At 42.7% G+C, this 21,005-nt stretch overlaps 1 protein-coding gene across 1 annotated transcript in view; it reads right to left on the bottom strand.

Moving 5' to 3' along the window:
- Positions 1–1,262: 1,262 nt before the first annotated feature.
- Positions 1,263–21,005, bottom strand: part of rbl1 (retinoblastoma-like 1 (p107)) — a 46,257-nt gene continuing 26,514 nt past the window's right edge. Inside the window, exons 13-22 of the mRNA XM_052031342.1 lie at positions 18,277–18,441; positions 17,357–17,489; positions 16,022–16,306; positions 13,202–13,422; positions 11,952–12,128; positions 10,263–10,334; positions 9,212–9,305; positions 8,237–8,442; positions 5,227–5,391; positions 1,263–4,809 (exon numbers count right to left, since the gene is read on the bottom strand). Coding sequence (XP_051887302.1) covers positions 4,639–4,809; positions 5,227–5,391; positions 8,237–8,442; positions 9,212–9,305; positions 10,263–10,334; positions 11,952–12,128; positions 13,202–13,422; positions 16,022–16,306; positions 17,357–17,489; positions 18,277–18,441 — 1,689 coding nt within the window. The 3' untranslated portion in view covers positions 1,263–4,638. The remainder of the gene's footprint in view (positions 4,810–5,226; positions 5,392–8,236; positions 8,443–9,211; positions 9,306–10,262; positions 10,335–11,951; positions 12,129–13,201; positions 13,423–16,021; positions 16,307–17,356; positions 17,490–18,276; positions 18,442–21,005) is intronic.

Genomic DNA, 21,005 nt, shown 5'->3' with positions numbered 1-21,005 from the left:
CCTGCGGTACACCACTTGTCAAAGAAACACCACCACCCAACCACTACCCTCATTTTCTGTCTTGGGACCTTAGAACCTAACACTATGAACATCAAATTCCCCCACTTAAACTAACCCCTCCCCCCACCATGCCTCTTCTTTCCTTTCCTAGCCTGTCTTTTTTCTTCTCGCCTATTTTTAAAAGTTTTTTTCCTCACCTCCCCCTATGGGGCACCTGCCTCCATACCTCTGACCCATCCCCTGGTGGACCTGCTCTCCCCTCCTCCCCATCTGCCTGTTACCCTCTCTTACCTGCATCTACCTATCACCACCTTGTGCCCACCCAGACTCCCCTCCTTTGTCCACCTGTCACTGCTCTGTTCCCCACCCATATATTGGGCTTCCCCTTTTCGTACCTTCAGTCTTATTGAAGTCCATGTCCTCACACAGAGACAGTTAACAACCAACATTTTTAAAGAAACAAGCATTTATAAAGGCACCTTTCAAACCAAGGCATTGCTAAACACATCATGGCTGATGAATTATGAGTTTACTACACAACAATAGTGACTAAAGACAGTACCCAATTTACACAAAATCTCACACACAGCAAACCTGGTTACGGTGGTGTTGGTTGAAGGCTGGATCAGAACAACTGGGAGTAGGAGTGGGTTATCAAGTGCCCCCAAGGAACTCGCAGCTAAAGAGAGGTCCTACATTCAACTGAAGGTTTAGAATGCCTCCCACATTCCCCATAAGAAGTTTGTAGGTTCAAGCTCGGTCTGAGCACACAGCCAGGTTAACAGGATACTAGCAGGAATCTGCTTTCACAATTGAGAAAGCATTAGTCAGAACTCACAAACAGATGCTGGAAGAATTCAGTCAGTTAAGCAGCATCTGTGGAAAGAGAAACCAGTTAACGTTTCTGGTCAGAACTCCTCTGCCCTTCAAAATAGTCTTCACATTCAGCCTGTGGGGCCATGTTCAACACTTCATCACACCGGTGACAACACAGCACGGTATCAGTACTGCACTGGTGTGTCAGCCTAGACTTTGTGCTCATCTCTGATGTGGAACTTGAATCCACATCAATGAATGCTACGCACTGCAGCATGGCCAATGTTGCTGAGGATAACAATAAAAGCCACCGCTTCATACTTAAAAAGTTTCCATGTAAAACAATGAGATTGCCCAATAAATGGTCAAATCTAACAGAATTTACAACAAGCACCCAAGGATGACAGCTCGAATCAATATTCCTTGAAAGAATGATTGTGGAAAGATTTCAGGTAAATACTTTATTTAAAAACAGATCCTCAAAAGTAAAAGATATTTAAGATAAGCAGTATCACTGTTCTCACATGGGTAAAAAGCACACGTTAACCAAAGTGGAAAGTTATCACAAGATTAGCAAGCATTAAACTGCAACTTCAGCTCACAGTCGGGCTGTTCCTGCAGGAACCCAGTACAGCACTGACAAATGTTGATTCTTGATGGGTGCAGGAGCAGAGAATTCCTCTGGTTGGCAACTCTAAACCTTGTGGCAATATTTAATCACACCGTAGTATCAGTGATTGATGCCATTTATGGCATAGTTCTCAACTGCCTGAGATGTAGAATTTTACTGGGAATTTCTGCCGCTTTCCCATGGAAGAACAGAGTAAACAGCAGTGATTCTGTTCCTCTGGGCATTCTGTTGTCGTTATGGCAGTCTGGAAACCCCTGCAGAGTACTGGCCGTGAGATATTTACAATGTTACAGCACTGAACTATTCTAGGAAATACATTCCCTTCAATAGGCTGGAGTGTAACTGATACCGGAGCTTCACTGTCAGAGAGTGGTGGCCCACCAGAACTGAATCTCAAAGCCAAGCTTCTGGGTGAAACTTTCATTCATCCAGGGAGGGGGAGCATGAGGGACAAACCCATTTCTCCACCTCCCCAAATCCTCTGGTCGGAGATAAAGCTGGAAATGGCAGACTCGCCATCAACATCCCAGAGAGGAATAAAAATCCCAAAAGGAACAAAACTCCAGAGGAAAAAATTAGAACTGATAATTTTCTTAACATTTCATTCGCATTCAAAAGCAGAAATCATCTCTCAATTCCATACACAAGGCATTAAAAGCACAAATATTAACTCATAGAATAATCTAAACTATACAAATATACATGATAATTAACTCCCACCCTATTCTTCAAAACAGGAAATTAATGCAAAAGGGAATTGTGTGTAGATGCTACACAATAGTTAAAACAAAACACAGCTTACTGCAGACCTTGCAGGAGTAAATTTAAAAGGTGTGTGAACCCTCTGTGATCCGACATGTTGCTGCTGGTTAGAACGCCAGTAGAAAGCTGTAGCATTTACATTAGACAAATATAGATAAAAAATCAGAGCATCTGATATGGAATAATGGGATATTAATGAGATCTCCCAATGGACAGGGAGGGTGTGGCTTATCTTGGGATCAAAAGGAGCTGATATTCATAGACATTAGCACTCTGGTAAGGCCTTACTTCCCTACGGGGAAAGTACGTCATTTTTCATGGAAGGAGACCATTTGGGCCATCGAGTATATTCCAGCTCCCAGAGCATTCCCATTCTCTCACTTAATTCCCTATAACCTATTCTCTCTGAGATGCTCATTAACTCCCCCAATTCACTCACCATCCACCTACATTACAGACAGTGGGAGGAAACCAGAGCTCTAGCAGAAACCCACGGTCACAGAGTGTGCAAAATCCACACAGAAGCACCGGACATTTGTTAGTTTATCTTTTAATGCATCTTTGTGATAAGATCAGCCCCAGCATTCCAGATCACTTCCACCTTGGGCCCCGAAATAAAGTAAAGACTCCCGATTCTGTCCCAACACTGTACTGCTGTGCCAACCATTACAAGGCAGCAACAGTTTTATGCTTCTTATTCCGGTGATGGTAGAGGTTGGCAGGTCCTTTTCCAGAAGCTGGTGCAGCCTATGCCATGGACTTCGTCCGGGGTACACACAGATGGCTGTGGAGCCCTGCTGGATACTGGATCCCTGACTGGCTCACTACCTACCATCGAGGACTGGACATGGGGACGCAGCTATCAATGGATCAACTGGGAAGTGTGGCAGTGGAGCCCTGTTGTTTCAATTCACAGAATCCCAGAACAGAAAGGGACTGCACCATGAACCCAAGCTGTGGTCTCACTGCTGAAACTGCCCCTAATCATAACTGGGAGGAGTCAGTTTCCCATCTGCCTGGATTACATTCCAACTCCAATTCCCAGCCTGGGGACCATCTTTAACTCAGAGGCACCATCACATGCTGCAGTCACCGTCATTGGTACATTTTGGTAACAACACACACAGCATCTTGGGATAGAGAGCCATGGTTACAGTACACCTTGTTAAAACGTGTAAATGCTATAACTCATCACCACACTACATTGCTGCAGCATTTCAGAACATTAGAAGTGGATGGAAAGTGTACTCTCCTCATGGCAGAGAGCCTGGCACTAAGTTTCAGCAAGACAAAGTCTGCAGGAAAGACCTGTCCTCAAAGCCACTGTGCAGACAAACATATTGCTAGAAAGCTGATGCACCTGCCTAAATGCACTGAATTCTCCAAGGTCCATACACCTGCAGACTAATATTTTCAGTGAAGACTAAGTGTAAGTTGCACATTATTCTTGCTTTCCCCACTGCAAACTTAAAAACAGTGATGAAAAGGCAATAAGGCACTTTCTAGGTAATGCCACTAAGTGACACCCATACTGACACTGGGCTCACAGGAAGGGGACTGCGGGAAATGAGAAAATGTTGCCCTGATACAGCGTGCTCCAAGGCTGGTGCTGCAGTAAATGTGACAGAACAAAAGAGAGTCTCAATCTCCATTCCCTAGCACTTGGATTCTCTCCAATTAACTTCCACAAGACTCCCGATTCCACGCTCCAAGACACCGTGGGCACACAAGGGAGATCCTTGCATCTGTTTATTTTGGGTGAAGAGATTTCAACAAATGGGAACCATTCATCTGCAGAACCCATGAACCGGGGCACTGTATATTCTTTGGGACCGGGATTGTAAAGTGCATTCCACTTTGAGAATGCCATTGCATCAGGTGCTGATGTTCATTACTGCTTTACCGAGAGGCTGCTAATCTCCCAGTACAGCTATTATACTCTTTGATTCCCCTCTCCAACCCCCTCTGTATGCTTTCATTAAAATACACACATTGTCATAAAAAGTTAACTTTGTGAATCTTCCTTGTATTTACCTAATAACCTAAATCCAAACTAGTCACTGTAAACACACAAGCTGATCTAAGCCCAGTTACCCAAAGACTTGCTTTCTGACTGAAGCTGTTATTTAACTGTATACAAGATTGAAACAAGCTGGCAGGTGACTGTGAAACTGGTACCAAGATGGAATGCTGATTGTTGCCTTCCCAGTCACGTGCATGGCTGCTTGAAGCGCGACATTTGTTGACAATTTGCTTTAAGTACCAGTGACTCTGTACATACAGAGTCTGTTCCCAATGAATAGGAACCAGGGGTCTGGTGGCCATGCTACAACCTATTGGTTAAACATGGGAGGGATTCTAGGCTCTTTCCAGACAAATCTGATTCTAGGAACTCTACCTAATAAATTCTACGCAGAAGCTTTGTGTTCTCAACGGTTTGCCCGCTCGCTGACGACATCCTGCAGCCGCTTCAACAAAATGTCATCGTTTTCTTGGCAGAGACACTTTGTTGGAGACTCACTGTCACTCTCCATGGTGAATGCTCGCTTCCTGCTCAGCCGCTCCCCCTGCTTGATCATGCAGTTGATGTCCCTAAGGTTCTGTGGAAAATATCACAAATGGAAGAGTGAGCAACATGAGCAGGAGTAGGCTGTACAGCCCTCCGAGCCTGTCGTTTCCTCATTCAATAAAAACACAGCCGATATGACCTGGCCATGGCTGCACTTTCTGCCTGCCACCCCATAACCTTGCCCTTCCCTGCAGACCCCAAACCTACCTTGGCCTTGAAGATATTTAACATTTCAGTGTCCACAGCTCAGTGGGTGGAGAACTCCAAAGAATTCACAACTTCAAAGTAACCCTACCCCTCAGGAGAGCTTCAACACTCTCGTACAGAGAAACTGCCCATTGCAGAGAAGTGCCCACAAGCATCTCAACACAACTCAAATCACATTAGACATCAACAGCACTCTCTCTGCTAAACAAACGATGTGTGAGTTAAAGGAAGAAAGCTTCACCTTTGAGGGGCTCCTGTTAAATCTGTACATCATTGCAGTACGTGGAGTGAGGGAAGTGCCGTTCTTATGAGGGGAGATGTATACTGCATGTTGCTGTGATATCCGTCGGGGAGATACGGGGTGAGGCTTAACGTTTGGAAAGGGAGAGAGTGGTGGCGCTTCCATCTGTTGAGGCAAAAGTTAAAACTATAGTTAATGTTGGAACACTGGAATGAAACTCTACAAAGCCAGCTGCAAGGTTAAGTTGCTCATTAATCCCTGCTCAGGCAAGGGAACAATGCCTGGAGCCTGGCCTGTATGTCATGAATGCACAGGGTTCCAAGAGATTTCTTTCACTGGCCTTCCCAAACAGCTAGTCCACAATCAACAACCAGTCCACAGAATCACTAACAAAAACTGATGCCATGTCACAATATCAGGGCATGTTGCCAAAAGCTGGCTCAATGAGGGGGTTTAAGGACCATCTTTAATGAGAGAGAAGTCAAGAAACAGTGAAGTTTGAGAAGATAATTCCAGAGGCCAGATCATGGCTGCTGAAGACATGGCTGTTGATGGTGAAACTATTAAATTTGAGAGACCAGAATTATGGAATTAGAGATCTCATCAGGCTGAAGGAGTTTACAGAGACAGGAAGGGAGGGGAAAGACCACAAAGGGTTTGAAAACAATTCTAAAAATTGAGATGTTGCTTAATCAGAAGCCAACGTTGGTCAGCAAGTACAAGGGTGAGAGGTAAACGAGATCTGGTGTGAGTTAGGACATGACAGCAGAGTTTTCAATGAGCTCAGAGAGAAGAGTGAGCAAGGCTGGCTAGGTGGGTACTGGAATAGTAAAGTCTGTGTTGAATTACACAGGATATTTGACACAAAAACAGGCCATATGACCCAACATCTCGATGCTGGGTTTGTGCTCCATTCAAAACACCCATCTTTCCTTATTCAAATGTCCTTTAAATGTGCCTGCTCCACATCTCATCACTCCATGGATAAACAAGTTTCTTCCAAATTCCCCATTGGATTTCTTATCTTTTATCAACACCTTCTAGTTCTCCTCTCCCCACAAATGGAAGTGTCTATGTATCCACTCTATTACAGGAATGCTCACTTTAAACATTCCCTTCAGGTCACACCCATCTTCTTTGGTCAAGAAACACTGTCTGTTCCTCCTTTCCTTATGTGATCACCCTCACATTTCTAGCCTTGAGCTCATTAATCCTCTCCAGTGCCTCAATCTCTTCTGTAATGTGGCAACCAGAACTGTACCAAGTGTCGACTGAGATCTGATGTAGGTGTCACATAATTTTCCTGCTTTTCAATTCTATCCACTTAGAAGCAAACCTCATACACTGGCACAGTGCTTAGCACTCAGGACATGTTCTGAAGAAATGATGCACTAACAGAAAAGGGGGCATTATGGTGTGTTATGGACAGCCCTGCGGGACTCAGGGCTGTAACCTGGATGTCATGGTGAGCGTGCTCAGTTACTGGAGACTGGCAGCACCTGCTCCATGTGTTGACAGACCAGGCGAATCCTTTGATTTCTCATCAGTTCTCCCCTTGCTGAGGGGCAATAGGTGGATGAGAAGTGGATTCTTCCATTCTGCTCACTCATCCTCACAAACAAATCAAGTAAGCTTTTCCCAGGAACCAGAGAGGAGGGTCAGCAAAGCCAAATAGATCATCCTTCTACAAGGAAGCACTGGTTCCTCTTAGCACTTCCCCACAATAGCAAAGCAGTAATGGACTCCCAGGGTACAAGAAGTCAAGCCCGCAGATCAGACTGTCTGGTGGAACACTGTACTGTTCAGGGATGATACTGACTACCTGCAGGTTTCTGGAGCTTTAACTATTTTTTCCCCATTGTAAAGATACAACAAATTTAATGTTTCAAAAGGATAGTGCATTGCTACAAGGATAGAGGCCTGAGGCAACAGCGACAATGGTGTTGAGCTAATTTCGATGCTGCCTTCACATTGATAATAGGCACTAACCAATTCGATGGCTTGTCTCCACAGCTGATTAACTTGCACATCCACTATATGCAAAGGTCTTAGATCTCTCTACGAATATGAGCACTCTCAGACACTTAAAATGTTGTAACAGAGATTGTGGCCAGAGTGAAAGGATCCATAGTGACAGGTTCAAGAAAACAAAATTGGGATGCAGAGAAGTTGGGTTAAGTTGATCAGAACAACATGAACAAGTAGGGAAACTTATTTTCACGTATTAGAAAGTTGCACTAATTAACCTCAGTGAATCAAACAATTTCAAGAGTGTTGCATCATGTAGATGACGAAATTATGTTTTTCCATCTAGTAATTCCCATAATATGCAAACTTGATCATAATTATGGTTTGCAGTTGCTATTAAAGGTTCTCCCCTCTCAAGAAATATTTCCCCTCTCCTTCAAAATCTTCTGAATACATCCCTCCTCAAAAAGGCAGGCAACCCTCTGGGTTAATGCGTTACCTCTTAACCCCAATCTATTTCCCGTTCCAAAGTCCCTCAACATTTAGAACATAGAAAAAAAAACTACAGCACAATTCAGGCCCTTCGGCCCACAAAGCTATGCTGAACATGTCCCTACCCTAGAAATTACTAGGCTATTTAGTTGCGTCATAAATCTCTGTCTAAATCCCTTCAAACAGGTTTTAGGTCCTACCACAGTAGCATTTGTAAGGGACATCTAATGTAACTAATCATGGTAAACTATCCTTTGTCCTCCTTGGCTAGCCTGCAGCCTTTGAGACAGTTTACCACACTATTTTTTGCAATCCCAATTTTAATTGGCTCTTGACAGATGGCATGCCTTCAACTGCAAAAGCTCCAAATCCTGGAATTCACACTCCAAACATTTATATTTCCTTATCTTCCAATGTTTTTAAAAACCTAATGTTTGAATCTCTTGCCCTATGTCCTAATGTGGCTCCGTATCATTGCAACTATAAGTAATTGTTTGTTAAACATCCACAGCATAATCCTGGAATGCTAACAACACTCATGTTTACCTACCCCACACTCCAGTTTTACGTTGGAGTACTTCAGTGCAAACTCTTTAATTCTATTCACATAGATAGTGTTATAGAACTTAATGAGATCACCGCGCTCTTCCTCCACAGGGTCTGGACACTTGGATAAGCTGGCAGGAGTCACTGGAGGGCTGCTCGTCTCAAAATGATGCAGACCGTTATTTTTGGTGCTGGGATCACAGCCAGGCACTGAAAATGGCACAAAAGAATTATTTCTCAGGTTTTAAATTACGGTCCCTAAAATAACTGATCATTCCACACTGTAATCTCTTTTGTTTTTCTACCACCAGTGAAAATCTTAGTGCGAGAAAATTAAAAAAAAATCTTTTACACTTGCAGCACTCCCAGATCAGGAAGGTGAAATGCTCTAAACTTTGTCTCAACAATGCAATTTAACATCACTATTAGAGAAGCACACAGAGAAATATTAGTTCCTCATACCAGCTACTCAGGTAGCTTAAAACTGTGTTGGAAATGCTCAGGAGAGAAAAAAAGCAATATATCAAATATACTAAAATGCCAAACAGTGTAAAGGTGGCTCACTACTTAAATAGTGACATGTAGAAGAGGAAAAGTATATATAGACCACAGGTTCTTAAGTCTACTTCACGTTCAGTTACAATCTGCATTTATAAAACATCTGTATTTATAAAGTGGAAATAAGTGCTGATACTGGATTGCACCCCTTGCGAAAAGCAAGTCAATCCTAAACCACAAAAGGACACATTAAGAGGGATGACTAAAGGGTTTGTAAAACAGGTGACCATTAAGGAGCATCTCAGAGGGAGGAGAGATTTAAAGAGCTTAAACCAGTTTAAAGAAAAAGTAGTCTTGGTGAAAACTGAACTCATCCTCCTAGTCCCCAATTCTCCCCCATGTTAAATCTGGACCAGAAACTCTCTCAGAATAGTTACAAAAAATGGTCAGAGGAGATTCAAAGTCTCACAATACAACTTACCGTGGCCTTCCATGTTCACATCTTCCCCTGCACGCTCGTTAATACTCATACTCCTCGACAACCTGTTCCCTTTTAGCAGAACACTTCTGTACACCTGAACAACGTAGATTACACAAAGCAGAAGACGTTTCAAGTGAAGCGACCGATGAGATTTTATAATTTTTGTTGATAATAATTAATAACTAAGCGTAAATTAAGAATGTAGAAGGTATGATTAACAAGGTTGCAGGTGACACAGAATAATGGCGTTCTGGCTTAAGAGGATAGTCTTTGGCTAGAAAATGATATTGATCAATTGAGTAGAGAAATGACAGAAGGAATTTAATCCAGAAAAATGAGAGGTGTTACATTTTGGGAAGACCAATAAGGCCACAATATACACAGTGAATGGCAGGACCCTAGAAGGTGCTGAAGAGGGAGGGATTTTGTGTACATAAAGGATCCCTGAAGGCAGCAGCACAGGCAGACAAAGTATTTAAGAAGGCATACGGGTTAAGTGCCTTCATTAACCAGGGCATAGAGCACAAGAGAAGATTATGGTACAATGGTATAAAAACAGTTATACTACAGCTGGAGTACCATCCACAGTTCTAGTCACACCACATCACATGAAGGATCAGATTGCACTGGAAGGGGTACAGATTCACCAGGATGCCTGGAATGGAACATTTCAGCTATGAGGAACACTTTTGAGAGAAGAGGACCAAGGGAGAACCTGAATGAGGTATACACAGTTGTGAGGGGCAGAGGGATGTAAAACAGAAACTTTTCCCTTAGGGGAGGTGTCAAATGTTTAAAGGGGGAAGGACAAAGAGTGGGTTTGAAGAATATTTTGCTTTTAGCCAGAAACTTGGAACTCAGCCTGAGGGTCAGTGGAACTAAGTATTCTCACTTAAGTACTTGGATGAGTGTTTGAACACCATGGCAGAGAAGGTCATGGCCTGAGGCAGAGAAATGGGATTAGTACAGACAGGCATTTGATGGTTGGCATGGACGCAGTGGGCTGAAGAGCCAGAATCTATGACTATCTACATAAATAAAGCTAACTCACGTGGCTGCTGGCTTGTGGTTGGCTTCTGTAACACTTCATGATATCTGTGAAAGACCTATCTTCCTTAGTAACCTGTAAAGACAGTGTTTATGCTAATGAAATACCAACTGAACTCCTGTGGCTCTGTCAAGAGATCTTCATAACAAAAAACTGCAGTGCTTACCCTGTACAAAAATCTTACTTTCTACAATTCTTTCTTCCCACTTCAGTTATTTCCTACTCTTATAATGGCATTTACTTTGTTATAACTTCTCATGCCTCTTATCCATAGGTTTTCCCTCTGTGAAAAGTTCCCTGGAAGTTCAGCATCAGCATGGATGTGTACACCAGCTCTCTCCTTAACACACAGCACGTTACTGCAGTCCAAGTTAATCCAGACAACATGCACTCAAAACCCAGATTTGTGAATCAGAGGAATTGAATTCGAAGTGTTGGGAAACAGTGCTAGTAAACAGAGCTGCATACTTCAAATCTCCCATCACCCATTAACGTCTGCACTTTCATCCTCAATGAAAGCATGCAGGGCACTTGCACTGAACCGACAGAGCTCTGAGCTTTTATAGGAATTGACTAGATTTTGGTTAAGACCCCCATGCTTGCAATCATTTTCAAAAACTTCCAGCATATATTTGTGGAATAACTCAAAGGGTCTCGTCTCTTCAGGTGACATGGCCCCAGACTGTACCAAATTCAGTAGGAAGCCCCTCCTCCTTCTCAAGCCTCCTTTTGTTTTAGTTTATCTTTGTATTCTGTCTGTGGCACCTGCACCATGCCAGAAGTTGAGGCTGGAGTCCTTAAGAGCAGAGTGCATGCAACACCTTTGTTTTTCATCCCATTTTGCCCACTCCGTTCCAAGTAACCCTGTCACATTGCTGAACAGCATATTGCATACACAAATGTAATTGGTTGGGAGTGTTTGCTCAGGTTTGCATTTCAAAAGCAAAATGCATCATCAAAATTATTTAAAATATATTGCCCATAGAGTTTTGTCGGTATCACAATACAACATTTCTAAGCAAGTTTTCAGGAGTGTTTCTTTGGTTTCTCAGCTGGATCAAGAAATATTGAGCCCCACCTATAAACCACTCCCATCCCACAAAAGCATTATTCTTAACAGTCTGTTCATGATAGGAGCCTCAACTGAATCAATAGCAACTTAAAAAGGCCCCACTAATGCCACAAGACAACTAGAGATAAGTACTAATTAATTGAAAGCAGGGAAGAGAACAAGCTATTGGGTGTGAAGGATGACATGGACTCCTTATCTTTCTGGCCCACAAGCAGTGAGGGAAAGGTGCTTGTCAAATCTCGTTTGCTACTGTCCACATTTCCCTTTAGCTACCTAGCTTTCCAAAACAGAGGAAATTTGGCCAGCCTGAAACGAAAAAAAAAAATCTAAAAACATGCCAATATTAGAATATTTGCATGAAAGACACACCTCCTGAGAGCAGACAGGACCCCAGTGACTTGAAGGAACAGAGTGACTTTGGTGAGTTTTATTGAGACCTAGCTGTACAGGTTCTTCATTAACCTCTGAAAATCTGTGGCAGCTCAAAAGGTGCTGGAGAGTTGATCTTACATGTCCTTGCCACACGTTCCCCACAGCCTTGTTCTTGCCAAGCTTTAAATACGATTAGCTCTGCACTTGGAGAAGGGAGAGAGCCACAAAAGCTGAAAATGCAAACATACCTTTGCCATTATGTAGACAGCACAAAGGAGAAGTTGATCAAGGTGTCTATCTGTCATCAAATCTGTGCAATGGACCAAAGAATACTCAAAGCAAGTCCATATCTTCCTACGAAGCTCTGCAGACACATCCAGCTTTAGGCACAAGTCACGCAGACGGACACTGGCCAGATGATACACCTGGAAGACAGATATGTTCCAATATTTGTACATTAGGTGAGAAAGAAGGAATAGTTCCATCTATAAAGTGATATTGAATTGAAGGCTGTCAAACAGGATGACTGCAAAATACTTCAAGGATGAATGTTGGCTTCACAGAATGAACAGCTGCTAGCTACAACTTAATGCCATAATGTGCCAGGGCACTACATTCGAGAAGAAAATAAAATCGAATAGGTGTCTAAAGTAGTAAGTGAACAGAGGCTTCAGGATCTAAACATATCAATGTTGGCAAGCTCAACGCACGCAGAGAAAAACATAATATTCTACAGGCAAGGAGTTGTGCCATCTGCAATTTTGGGTGCTCTATTACAGATGTGGCATTAAAATTAGTGAGGGTTACCTAGATTAAGCCAACAATGAGATGGGAGGCAACAGACCCACTAGTGCAGAATTCAGATTTTACAGGAGTCTTTAAAGATGACATTTGATTGAATGAATGGAAAAAGACCCTTTACATTAGTGAAAGCAAAGTGCTGGAAATACTCAGCAGTTTAGGCAGCATCTGCAGAGGAAGAAACAGAATGCTTCATGTTGTTCTGTTTCTCTCTTCAGATATGCTGCCTGACCTGCTCAGCATTTCCAGCCTTTCACTTACGATTTCCAGCACATGGACTTCGCTTGATGAAGTCTCTGTTCTGTTCGTGAAGTAGTGAAGAGGATTTACCAATTAGAATCACCAAGAGGATATGAGGAACTCCTCTACCAAGTGGGCTATTGGAGCAAGGAATGCGTTTGTTAGAGTAAGCATCCGAGACAGGACCTTTTAAGATAAAAAACTGAACACATTTGTAGCAGAAAGGAAGCAGGCCTCTGGGAAATCTGCAAGGTGTGGAGACGTTATACAAAGTCTCCACCTCCTTTAAACTTAACCAGATTTTAGAAAGAGCAACAGTGGACCAGAGGATAACAGAAGAGATGTGTCATTACTGATTTGATGACAGTGATCCTGGCTCCATCACTCAGATACTGGAGCACTCCAGTTTAAATGGAGCAGTACAGAAGCGATGTTAAATCAGTGTTTGGATGCCCACCTTTCTGAAGAATAATGCCAGCGAACCGGTCTTCTTTGGCTTGCTGATTGTTGCTACCTGAGGTTCATGCGCTGATGCAATCCCCCCTGCCTTTGGGGAGGAGCTGATTAAAGCCTGGGCAGAGAGGGGCACTTGGGCCATTTCTTCTGTAACCTGCGCTTGCTGGGGTACACTCATCTGGACTGGGATGAAGGTGATCCCTCCAATCTCATTAGCAACACCTGAAAAATAAACAAAGTTTGTTTAATAACAGAGCTTTAAGGAGTCTTTCCCTGCTGAGGGAGCTTCCATCATAAACGGAAGTAATCTGCAATGTTGAGCCCATGAATGATACACTGCCAATCAAGTAGGAATAAGAAAATAGAAGGGAAATTAAATACACAATATATGTTGCCTGTCTTTGTGGAACTCACTAAAAACTACTGCAAATACTGGAGAACTAAGGGTCCAGTGACAATGACAAACTGAAGGAAGATGGTATTGGTAAAAACAAAGCACTAGAGAAGTTGGTGAAACTGAAAGCCAACAGATTCTGGGACCTGATGACCTATGTCCCAGAGTTTTGAAGGAGGTAGCTATAGATTTAGTGGATGGATTGGTTATCATTTTATGGTTCCTGCAGATTGAAGTAAGAGAGAAAATGGGGGTAATGACCTTTTAGTAAGGAAAATGCAGAAATCCATAGTAAAAGATAACACCAAGAAAATAGTCAGTAAAACACTAAGAATAAAAGCGCTGGGGATACTCAGTACTTCAGTCAACATCTGTGGAGATGAAAACCAAGTTTCAGGTCGATGACCGTTCAGAGAACAATGCCGATGAATGAAGGCACCAAAGGTACAGCTGCAAAATTTGCTGATAATACAGAAATAAGTAGGGAATCAAGCCATGCAAAGGATGCTACAAAAGGTATACAGATAGGTTGAGTGAATGGGAAAAGATCTGGGAAATGGGAGTACAAGGGAGGAAAATGTGAAGTTGTCCATTTGGGCAGGAAACAAAGCAGCAGATCATGTACAGTAAATGGCTAGATATTTCAGAGCTTGGACGCCAGATCTCCCTGCATCTCCAAGTGCACAATTCACCCAAGGATAAATGAAGGCAGAGCAAGTGCTAGGGAAAGCTAATGGAATGTTATTGTTTATTGCCAAGGGAACTGAATGTGAAAGGATGGAGGTTCAGCTTCAGTGAAACCACATCTGGTGTTGGTCTCCTTATTTAAGGAAGATAATTAATGTGCTGGAGGCAGTTCAGAGATGGTTAACTAGACTAAAATCTGGAATGGACAATTTGCTTTACAAGAAATGTTTGGACAGGCTAGGCTCTTGTGGGAGAATCCAGAACCTGGGATCAGTGACTAAACAAAAAAAAGGGACTGCCCATTTAAAATAGAGACAAGGTGACTTTGCTTCCTTTTAGAGGGTCTTAAATCTGTGGAACCGTCTTTCTCAGAAAAAGGAGGAAGCAAGTCTTTGAATATTTTAATGCAGTGATAGATACTTGATAAAGGGGGAGAAAAGTCACCTGGCATAGGTAGGAATGCAGATTTGAGCTTACAATTCGATCAGCCACAAATTTATTAAGAGGCAGAGCAGGCTTCAGGCATTAAGTGACCCATTCTTGCTCCAAATAGGTATGTTCATATCAGAGAACCAAGTGGAATCAGCATGGATTTATGAAAGGAAAGTCATTGACTGGAGCTTGTTGAGGATATGACAAGCAGAATCGATAATGGGGAAGCAGAGCAAGTGGTGTATTTAGATTTTCAGAAAGCTTTCCATAAGGTCCCATGCAGGAGGTTGGTGAATTTGAAGTGATATACTGGCATTGATGATTGGTTAACAGACAGAAATCAAACCTTTTTTTTCCCAGGTTGGCAAACTGTGACTAGTTGCGGTCACAGGGATCTTTGCTTGGGCCCATATATTACCATAACTGCTGAGGGTATCAAATGCCAAATTTCCAAGTTTGCTGACAATATAAACTAGGCACTAGTAGTAGAGAGAAGGACGTAGAGAGGCTTCAAGGAGTTACAAACAAGCCGGGTGAGCAAGAGGATAGCAGACTGAAAACAATGTGGAAAAACTTGAGGCCATTCACCTCAGTGGGCAAAGCAGAACGGCCTTTCAGTAGCGGATTGGGAAGCATTGATGCTCATAGAGACCGAGGCGCTTTAGACATAAATTACTGAAAACTCACTACAAGTGCAGCAAGCAATTAGTAAAGCAAATGATTTGAGCACAGAAATCAAGATGTCTTACTGCAATTATATGGGCCATTGTTGATACCACACCTGAAGTACCATGTACTGTCTGGTCTCCTCTGTCATAGAGGGAGGGCAATTCACCAGACTGATTCCTGGCACAGTGGACTTGTCAAATGAGTAAAGATCAAGTAGACCAGGCCTGTATCTCTAGAGATTACAAGAATGAGTGGTGATCTCCATGAAATTTAAATTCTGACAGGGCTTAACAGCATGGATGCAGGGAGAATGCATCCCCTGGCTGAAGAGTCTACACCGAGAGGTCAATCTTAGAACAAGTGGTGACATTTAGGACTGAAATAAGGAGAGATTTCTTTACCCAAATGATTGCAAATCTTTGGCATTCTCTCTCCTGGATGATAATGGAAGTCATCAAGTTCATTCAGAGGGCCAGAGATGAGTTCTGGATTTGGTGCAATCAGGGGATATGGGGATAGTGCAGGCAAATAGAGCCAAAGTAAAGATCACCCAGCAGGAGGAGTTTTGAAAAGGGCAGATGACCCAGGATTGCTCCTAATTTTTGTGCTCATACGTGGAGCTGACATACACGTACTAACCTTGCACAGGTATTGTAAGCATCTGACCATTGGTTGTGGTTACAGTAGCAGTTGCCATGGTTACAACAGTCTGTCCAGGAGTGAGAGTAACGTTTTCATTGTTTGTACTTTGTGTTTGAATAATCCTCAGTCCAGATGACTGGGTGACATTGATCTTGTTTTGTGCATTAGTCACATGAGCATCCAATGAACTATCATCACCAAAGAGTCTCCTTTTGGCACTTCCTGCAGAGGGCGAGGTGAAGCGATCGTGGACAGACAGTGGTGATGCTGGAGGAGGAAGATCTGGAAGAAAATGAATCAACAAATAATAAACAGTAACAACCATGAAACCAAAATGTCCTTTTAACTCAAGTATCTGAAACGCAACAGCTATTACTTTTTGAAAACTTGGTCAAAAATCTTAAGAACCCAGTTTCTTTGAGGAATATTAATCATTGGAATTCACCACGAAGAACATACCACAAAACATTACATGTACACAAAACATTGGGCAGGCTGCACGTGGGAACATTGTGTACAGTTCTGGTTGCCACACTACAGCAAGGATGTGGTAGCATTAGAAAGGGTGCAGAAGAGATTCACCAGGATGTTGCCTGGAATGGAATGCTTTGGACTTGCCTTTATTTTCACAGGCAAGTAGGTGGCTGAGGGTTGACCTTATTGAAGTTTATCAAATTATGAGGGTAGACAGGATAGTCAGAATCTTTATCCTGGGGTGAAGGATTCTAAAACTAGAGGCCACAGGTTTAAGGTGAAAGGGGAGAAATTTAAAGGAGATCTGAGGGGCAAGTTTTCCCACATAGAGAATGTTGGTATATGGATTGAGCTGCCAGGGGAGATGGTAGAGGTGGGTACAATAACAGCATTAAAAAAGCATTTGGACAGGTACTTGGATAAATCATAGAGGGATACAGACCTAATGTGGGCAAATGGGATTGTGTAGGCATCACGGTCAGCATGGACAAGTTGGGCTGAAGGGCCCGTTTTCTGTGTTGTACAGCTCTATGACTCATGGCTGGATACAGAAGATTTTTGGACACTGGGTATCAAGCAGGAAAAAGGAGTTACAGTGCAAGATGAGCCATGATTGTACTGAATGGCAGAGCAGAGCAGAGCTGCACAGCTATTTCCGCTCCTCTAATACTTGGTGTCTGATTGGAAGGATTGTTAATGAAACAAACTCTGATGTGGGAAATTACAACAGATATAATAATGACAGACAGGAAAGGGATGTTGCAATGATGGTTAGTTAAGAGTGCTTTTATTTTAGCAAGAGTTAATGAGGACAGTTTTGGAAGGAAGGGAGATGCTGCTGGGGAAAAAAAAACTTACCACGTTTGTTAAAACCCCCGGCCATATCAGTGCGGACTTCCTTCACCCGTGGATGCACTATAGGAGACATAGGCATCAGCGGGAGGTGGGTGGGACCACTATTACCACTTTCAAAATTGGAAGGGAAGGTTACCTGAAACCACAGTTAGTTTTAAGACAGATAATATTTACATTCCAAACATATTCTACATTTGCAATATACATCAAAACTATGTACAAGTAGATCTGTGTCAATATGGTAGACAATTTGAAAAAAACTGGTTAAAGACCAACCTTTTTGCAATTAACATATCTTAGACTGAAGACAACCTCAAAGATGAGGAAGAGGGAACAGATATTCTAAATATAACATGCGAGAAAGAGAAGCCATCAATGGAGAAGCATCGGTTGCATCTGGATGGTTACGATAGGAGCTATACAAGGACAGTTCTGTGGAATTAGATGACTGAGTGCTATTGAAGAGGGACAGCTTGCTTAGCCATCTTGAATGATTTGAGAGGAAAGGAGGCATTATGAATTGGCAACAGACCCACAGGTATGGCTCTAGTGTGCAAAAAAACCGTTTGGAAGGAGATACGAGATTGTAGCATTGCTGGAGAGAGCCGATTTTTTAAAGCACCTGGTTGGGGGGGGGGGGGGGGGGGGGGGGGGGGGGGGGTGGAAATCTGTATGTGAAGTAGAATTAGGCTAGATTAAGAATGTAATTTTTTAATGAGTAAATATCATCGACTAAACAATCCAAAGAACCACGATCACTTTAATGAGTCGGTGAAGAAATAGGTCAAAAATTTACCAGGCTATCCATGAAAGAAAGGGACCTTTCTTTACTTTTTAGTTCTTTTGAAACACTTTACACAGGTGAATAGATGCAATCTTTCTACAACCCAACAAGCATAGGTTACTGCAAGGGACACACGCACCTCTTCACATGTGGGGACCTGATTGTCGGCTCCGTGCAAAGCCTTCCAAAGGGCTGAATCGTGGGTCCAAGCTCGACTTTCCAAAATCTGCTCTTCAATGTTGTTAAGGTGTTTCACCATATCACGGGAGAGACCCTCCTCTGCTCGAATCAACACCTCTATCACCTAAAGGAGAGCAGTATCACCAGTGTTACCAAAGAACCATAGAAAACTACAGCACAGAAAACAGGCCATTCGGCCCTTCTGGTCTGTGCCGAAACTTTATTCCTCTAGTCCCATTGACCTGCACCCAGTCCATAACCCTCCAGACCTCTCCCATCCATGTATCTATCCAACTTATTCTTAAAATTTAAGAGTGAGCCCGCATTTACCACATCAGATGGCAGCTCGTTCCACACTCCCACCACGCTGAGTGAAGAAATTCCCCCTAATGTTCCCCCTAAACCTTACCCCTTTCACCCTAAAGCCATGTCCTCTTGTACTTATCTCTCCTAATCTAGGTGGAAAGAGCATACTCGCATTAACCCTGTCTATACCCCTCACAATTTTGTAAACCTCTATCAAATCTCCCCTCATTCTTCTACGCTCCAAGGAATAAAGTCCTAACTTGTTCAATCTTTCCCTGTAAACTCAACTCCTGAAGACCCGGCAACATTCTAGTAAATCTTCTCTGCACTCTTTCAATCTTACTGATATCCTTCCTATAGTTAGGTGACCAGAACTGCACACAATACTCCAAATTTGGCCTCACCAATGTCTTATACAACCTCACCATAACATCCTAACTCCTATACTTTGATTTATGAATGTCAGGATGCCAAAGGCCTTCTTTACAACCCTGTCTACCTGTGACGCCACTTTCAGGGAATTATGTATCTGAACTCCCAGATCCCTTTGTTCCTCCGCACTCCTCAGTGCCCTACCATTTACTATGCATGTCCTACTTTGATTTGTCCTTCCAAAATGCAACGCCTCACACTTGTCTGCATTAAATTCCATCTGCCATTTTCTGGCCCATTTTTCCAGTTGGTCCAGATCCCTCTGCAAGCTTTGAAATCCTTCCTCGCTGTCCACTACACCTCCAATCTTAGTGTCATCAGCAAACTTGCTGATCCAATTTACCACATTATCATCTAGATCACTGATAAAGACAACAAACAACAATGGTCCCAGCACAGATCCCTGAGGCACACCACTAGTCACAGGCCTCCAGTCTGAGAAACAACCATCCACTACCACTCCGTCTTCTCCCACACAGCCAATTTCAAATCCAGTTTACAACCTCTCCCATGGATACTAGTGTCTGAACCTTCTGAACTAACCTCCTATGTGGGACCTTGTCAAAGGCCTTACTAAAGTCCATGTAGACAACATCCACAGCCTTTCCTTCATCTACTTTCTTGGTAACCTCCTCGAAAAACTCTACAAGATTCGTTAAACAATCTACCACACACAAAGCCATGCTGACTATCCTTAATCAGCCCTCGGTTGTCCAAATATTTGTATATCCGATCTCTCAGAACACCTTCCAATAATTTACCTACTACTGATGTCAGGCTCACCGGCCTGTAATTACCTAGTTTATTTTTAGAGCCTTTTTTAAGCAATGGAACAACATGAGCTACCCTCCAGTCCTCCGGCACCTCACCTGTGGCTAAGGGCATTTTAAATATATCTGCCAGGGCCCCTGCAATTTCTACACTAGTCTCTCTCAAGGTCCGAGGAAACATCATGTCAGGGCCAGGGGATTTATCTACCTTTATTTACTGTAAGGCAGCAAGCACCTCCTCCTCTTTAATCTCTATATGTTCCATAACACTACTGCTCGTTTCCCTTCCTTCCATATACACTATACCAGTTTCCTGAGTAAATACTGAGTGTTAGGTTCATTCGAGCAACTGTCTAATGAAAAAAAAATTTCTCGTTCATTTAAGAATGCAACCAAGTACTTCGCACGTTGAAGTGTAGTCAGCTGTTACGATGCACAAAATACGGCAGTTAATTTACACAGCAAGATCCCACAAACGTCAATAAATTAACCACTAAATAATCTATTTAGTCATGTTGATTGAGGATTAAATATCTCATCCACTGGCATCTCTGACTGAACTACTCCCTCAGTGCCAATACTGGTCTCTGGTGTGGCACACAGAGAAATACTTTGGCACAGAAGAGGGCACTATGCATTGAGGCTTAGCTGTCGATTTAAATCTGACAGCACAGATAACCCCATAAAGGTTTGGATGTCAATTATTTTTAAGAACACAAGAATAACTTCAGAGTTATTACAAGATGAGAGGAAAGTTTACCTACAATTCAATTCTGGTGTCATTATTGCCGTTTCGCCACATATAAAGTAAATCTTCAACTATGTTTGAATACCACAGACCTGATTTTAACTCCAAGTAGTTAGAGGAGGTTAGGCAAAAAAAAAGGCAAATTGTATTTCCACCAGGCCAGACTGGTAGGACAGCCACGTGAGCCAGAGCAAAAATTACCTCAAGCCATGCTGAAGAAATAAGGCCTTGAATGCAAAACCTGACCAGCTTTAAGTGCAAGTTTGTGGAGCTAGCTCAAGAGGTCTAAGGTCATACAGAGTTACTGGTGAGTCAAATTTAAAAGATGCAGCAGTAAACTCATACATTATACAAGCGATAGGACAATGAAGATATTCTAAGCATCACCAAGTCCAAGACTCGTACTGTGATAAAATTGTCCAAGTACCACAG

The sequence above is a fragment of the Pristis pectinata genome, chromosome 16 (assembly GCF_009764475.1).
Source record: "Pristis pectinata isolate sPriPec2 chromosome 16, sPriPec2.1.pri, whole genome shotgun sequence".
Lineage (NCBI taxonomy): Eukaryota > Metazoa > Chordata > Chondrichthyes > Rhinopristiformes > Pristidae > Pristis > Pristis pectinata.
The sequence above is the reverse complement of the archived record's forward strand: the minus strand, read 5'-3'. Positions and strand labels throughout refer to the sequence as shown.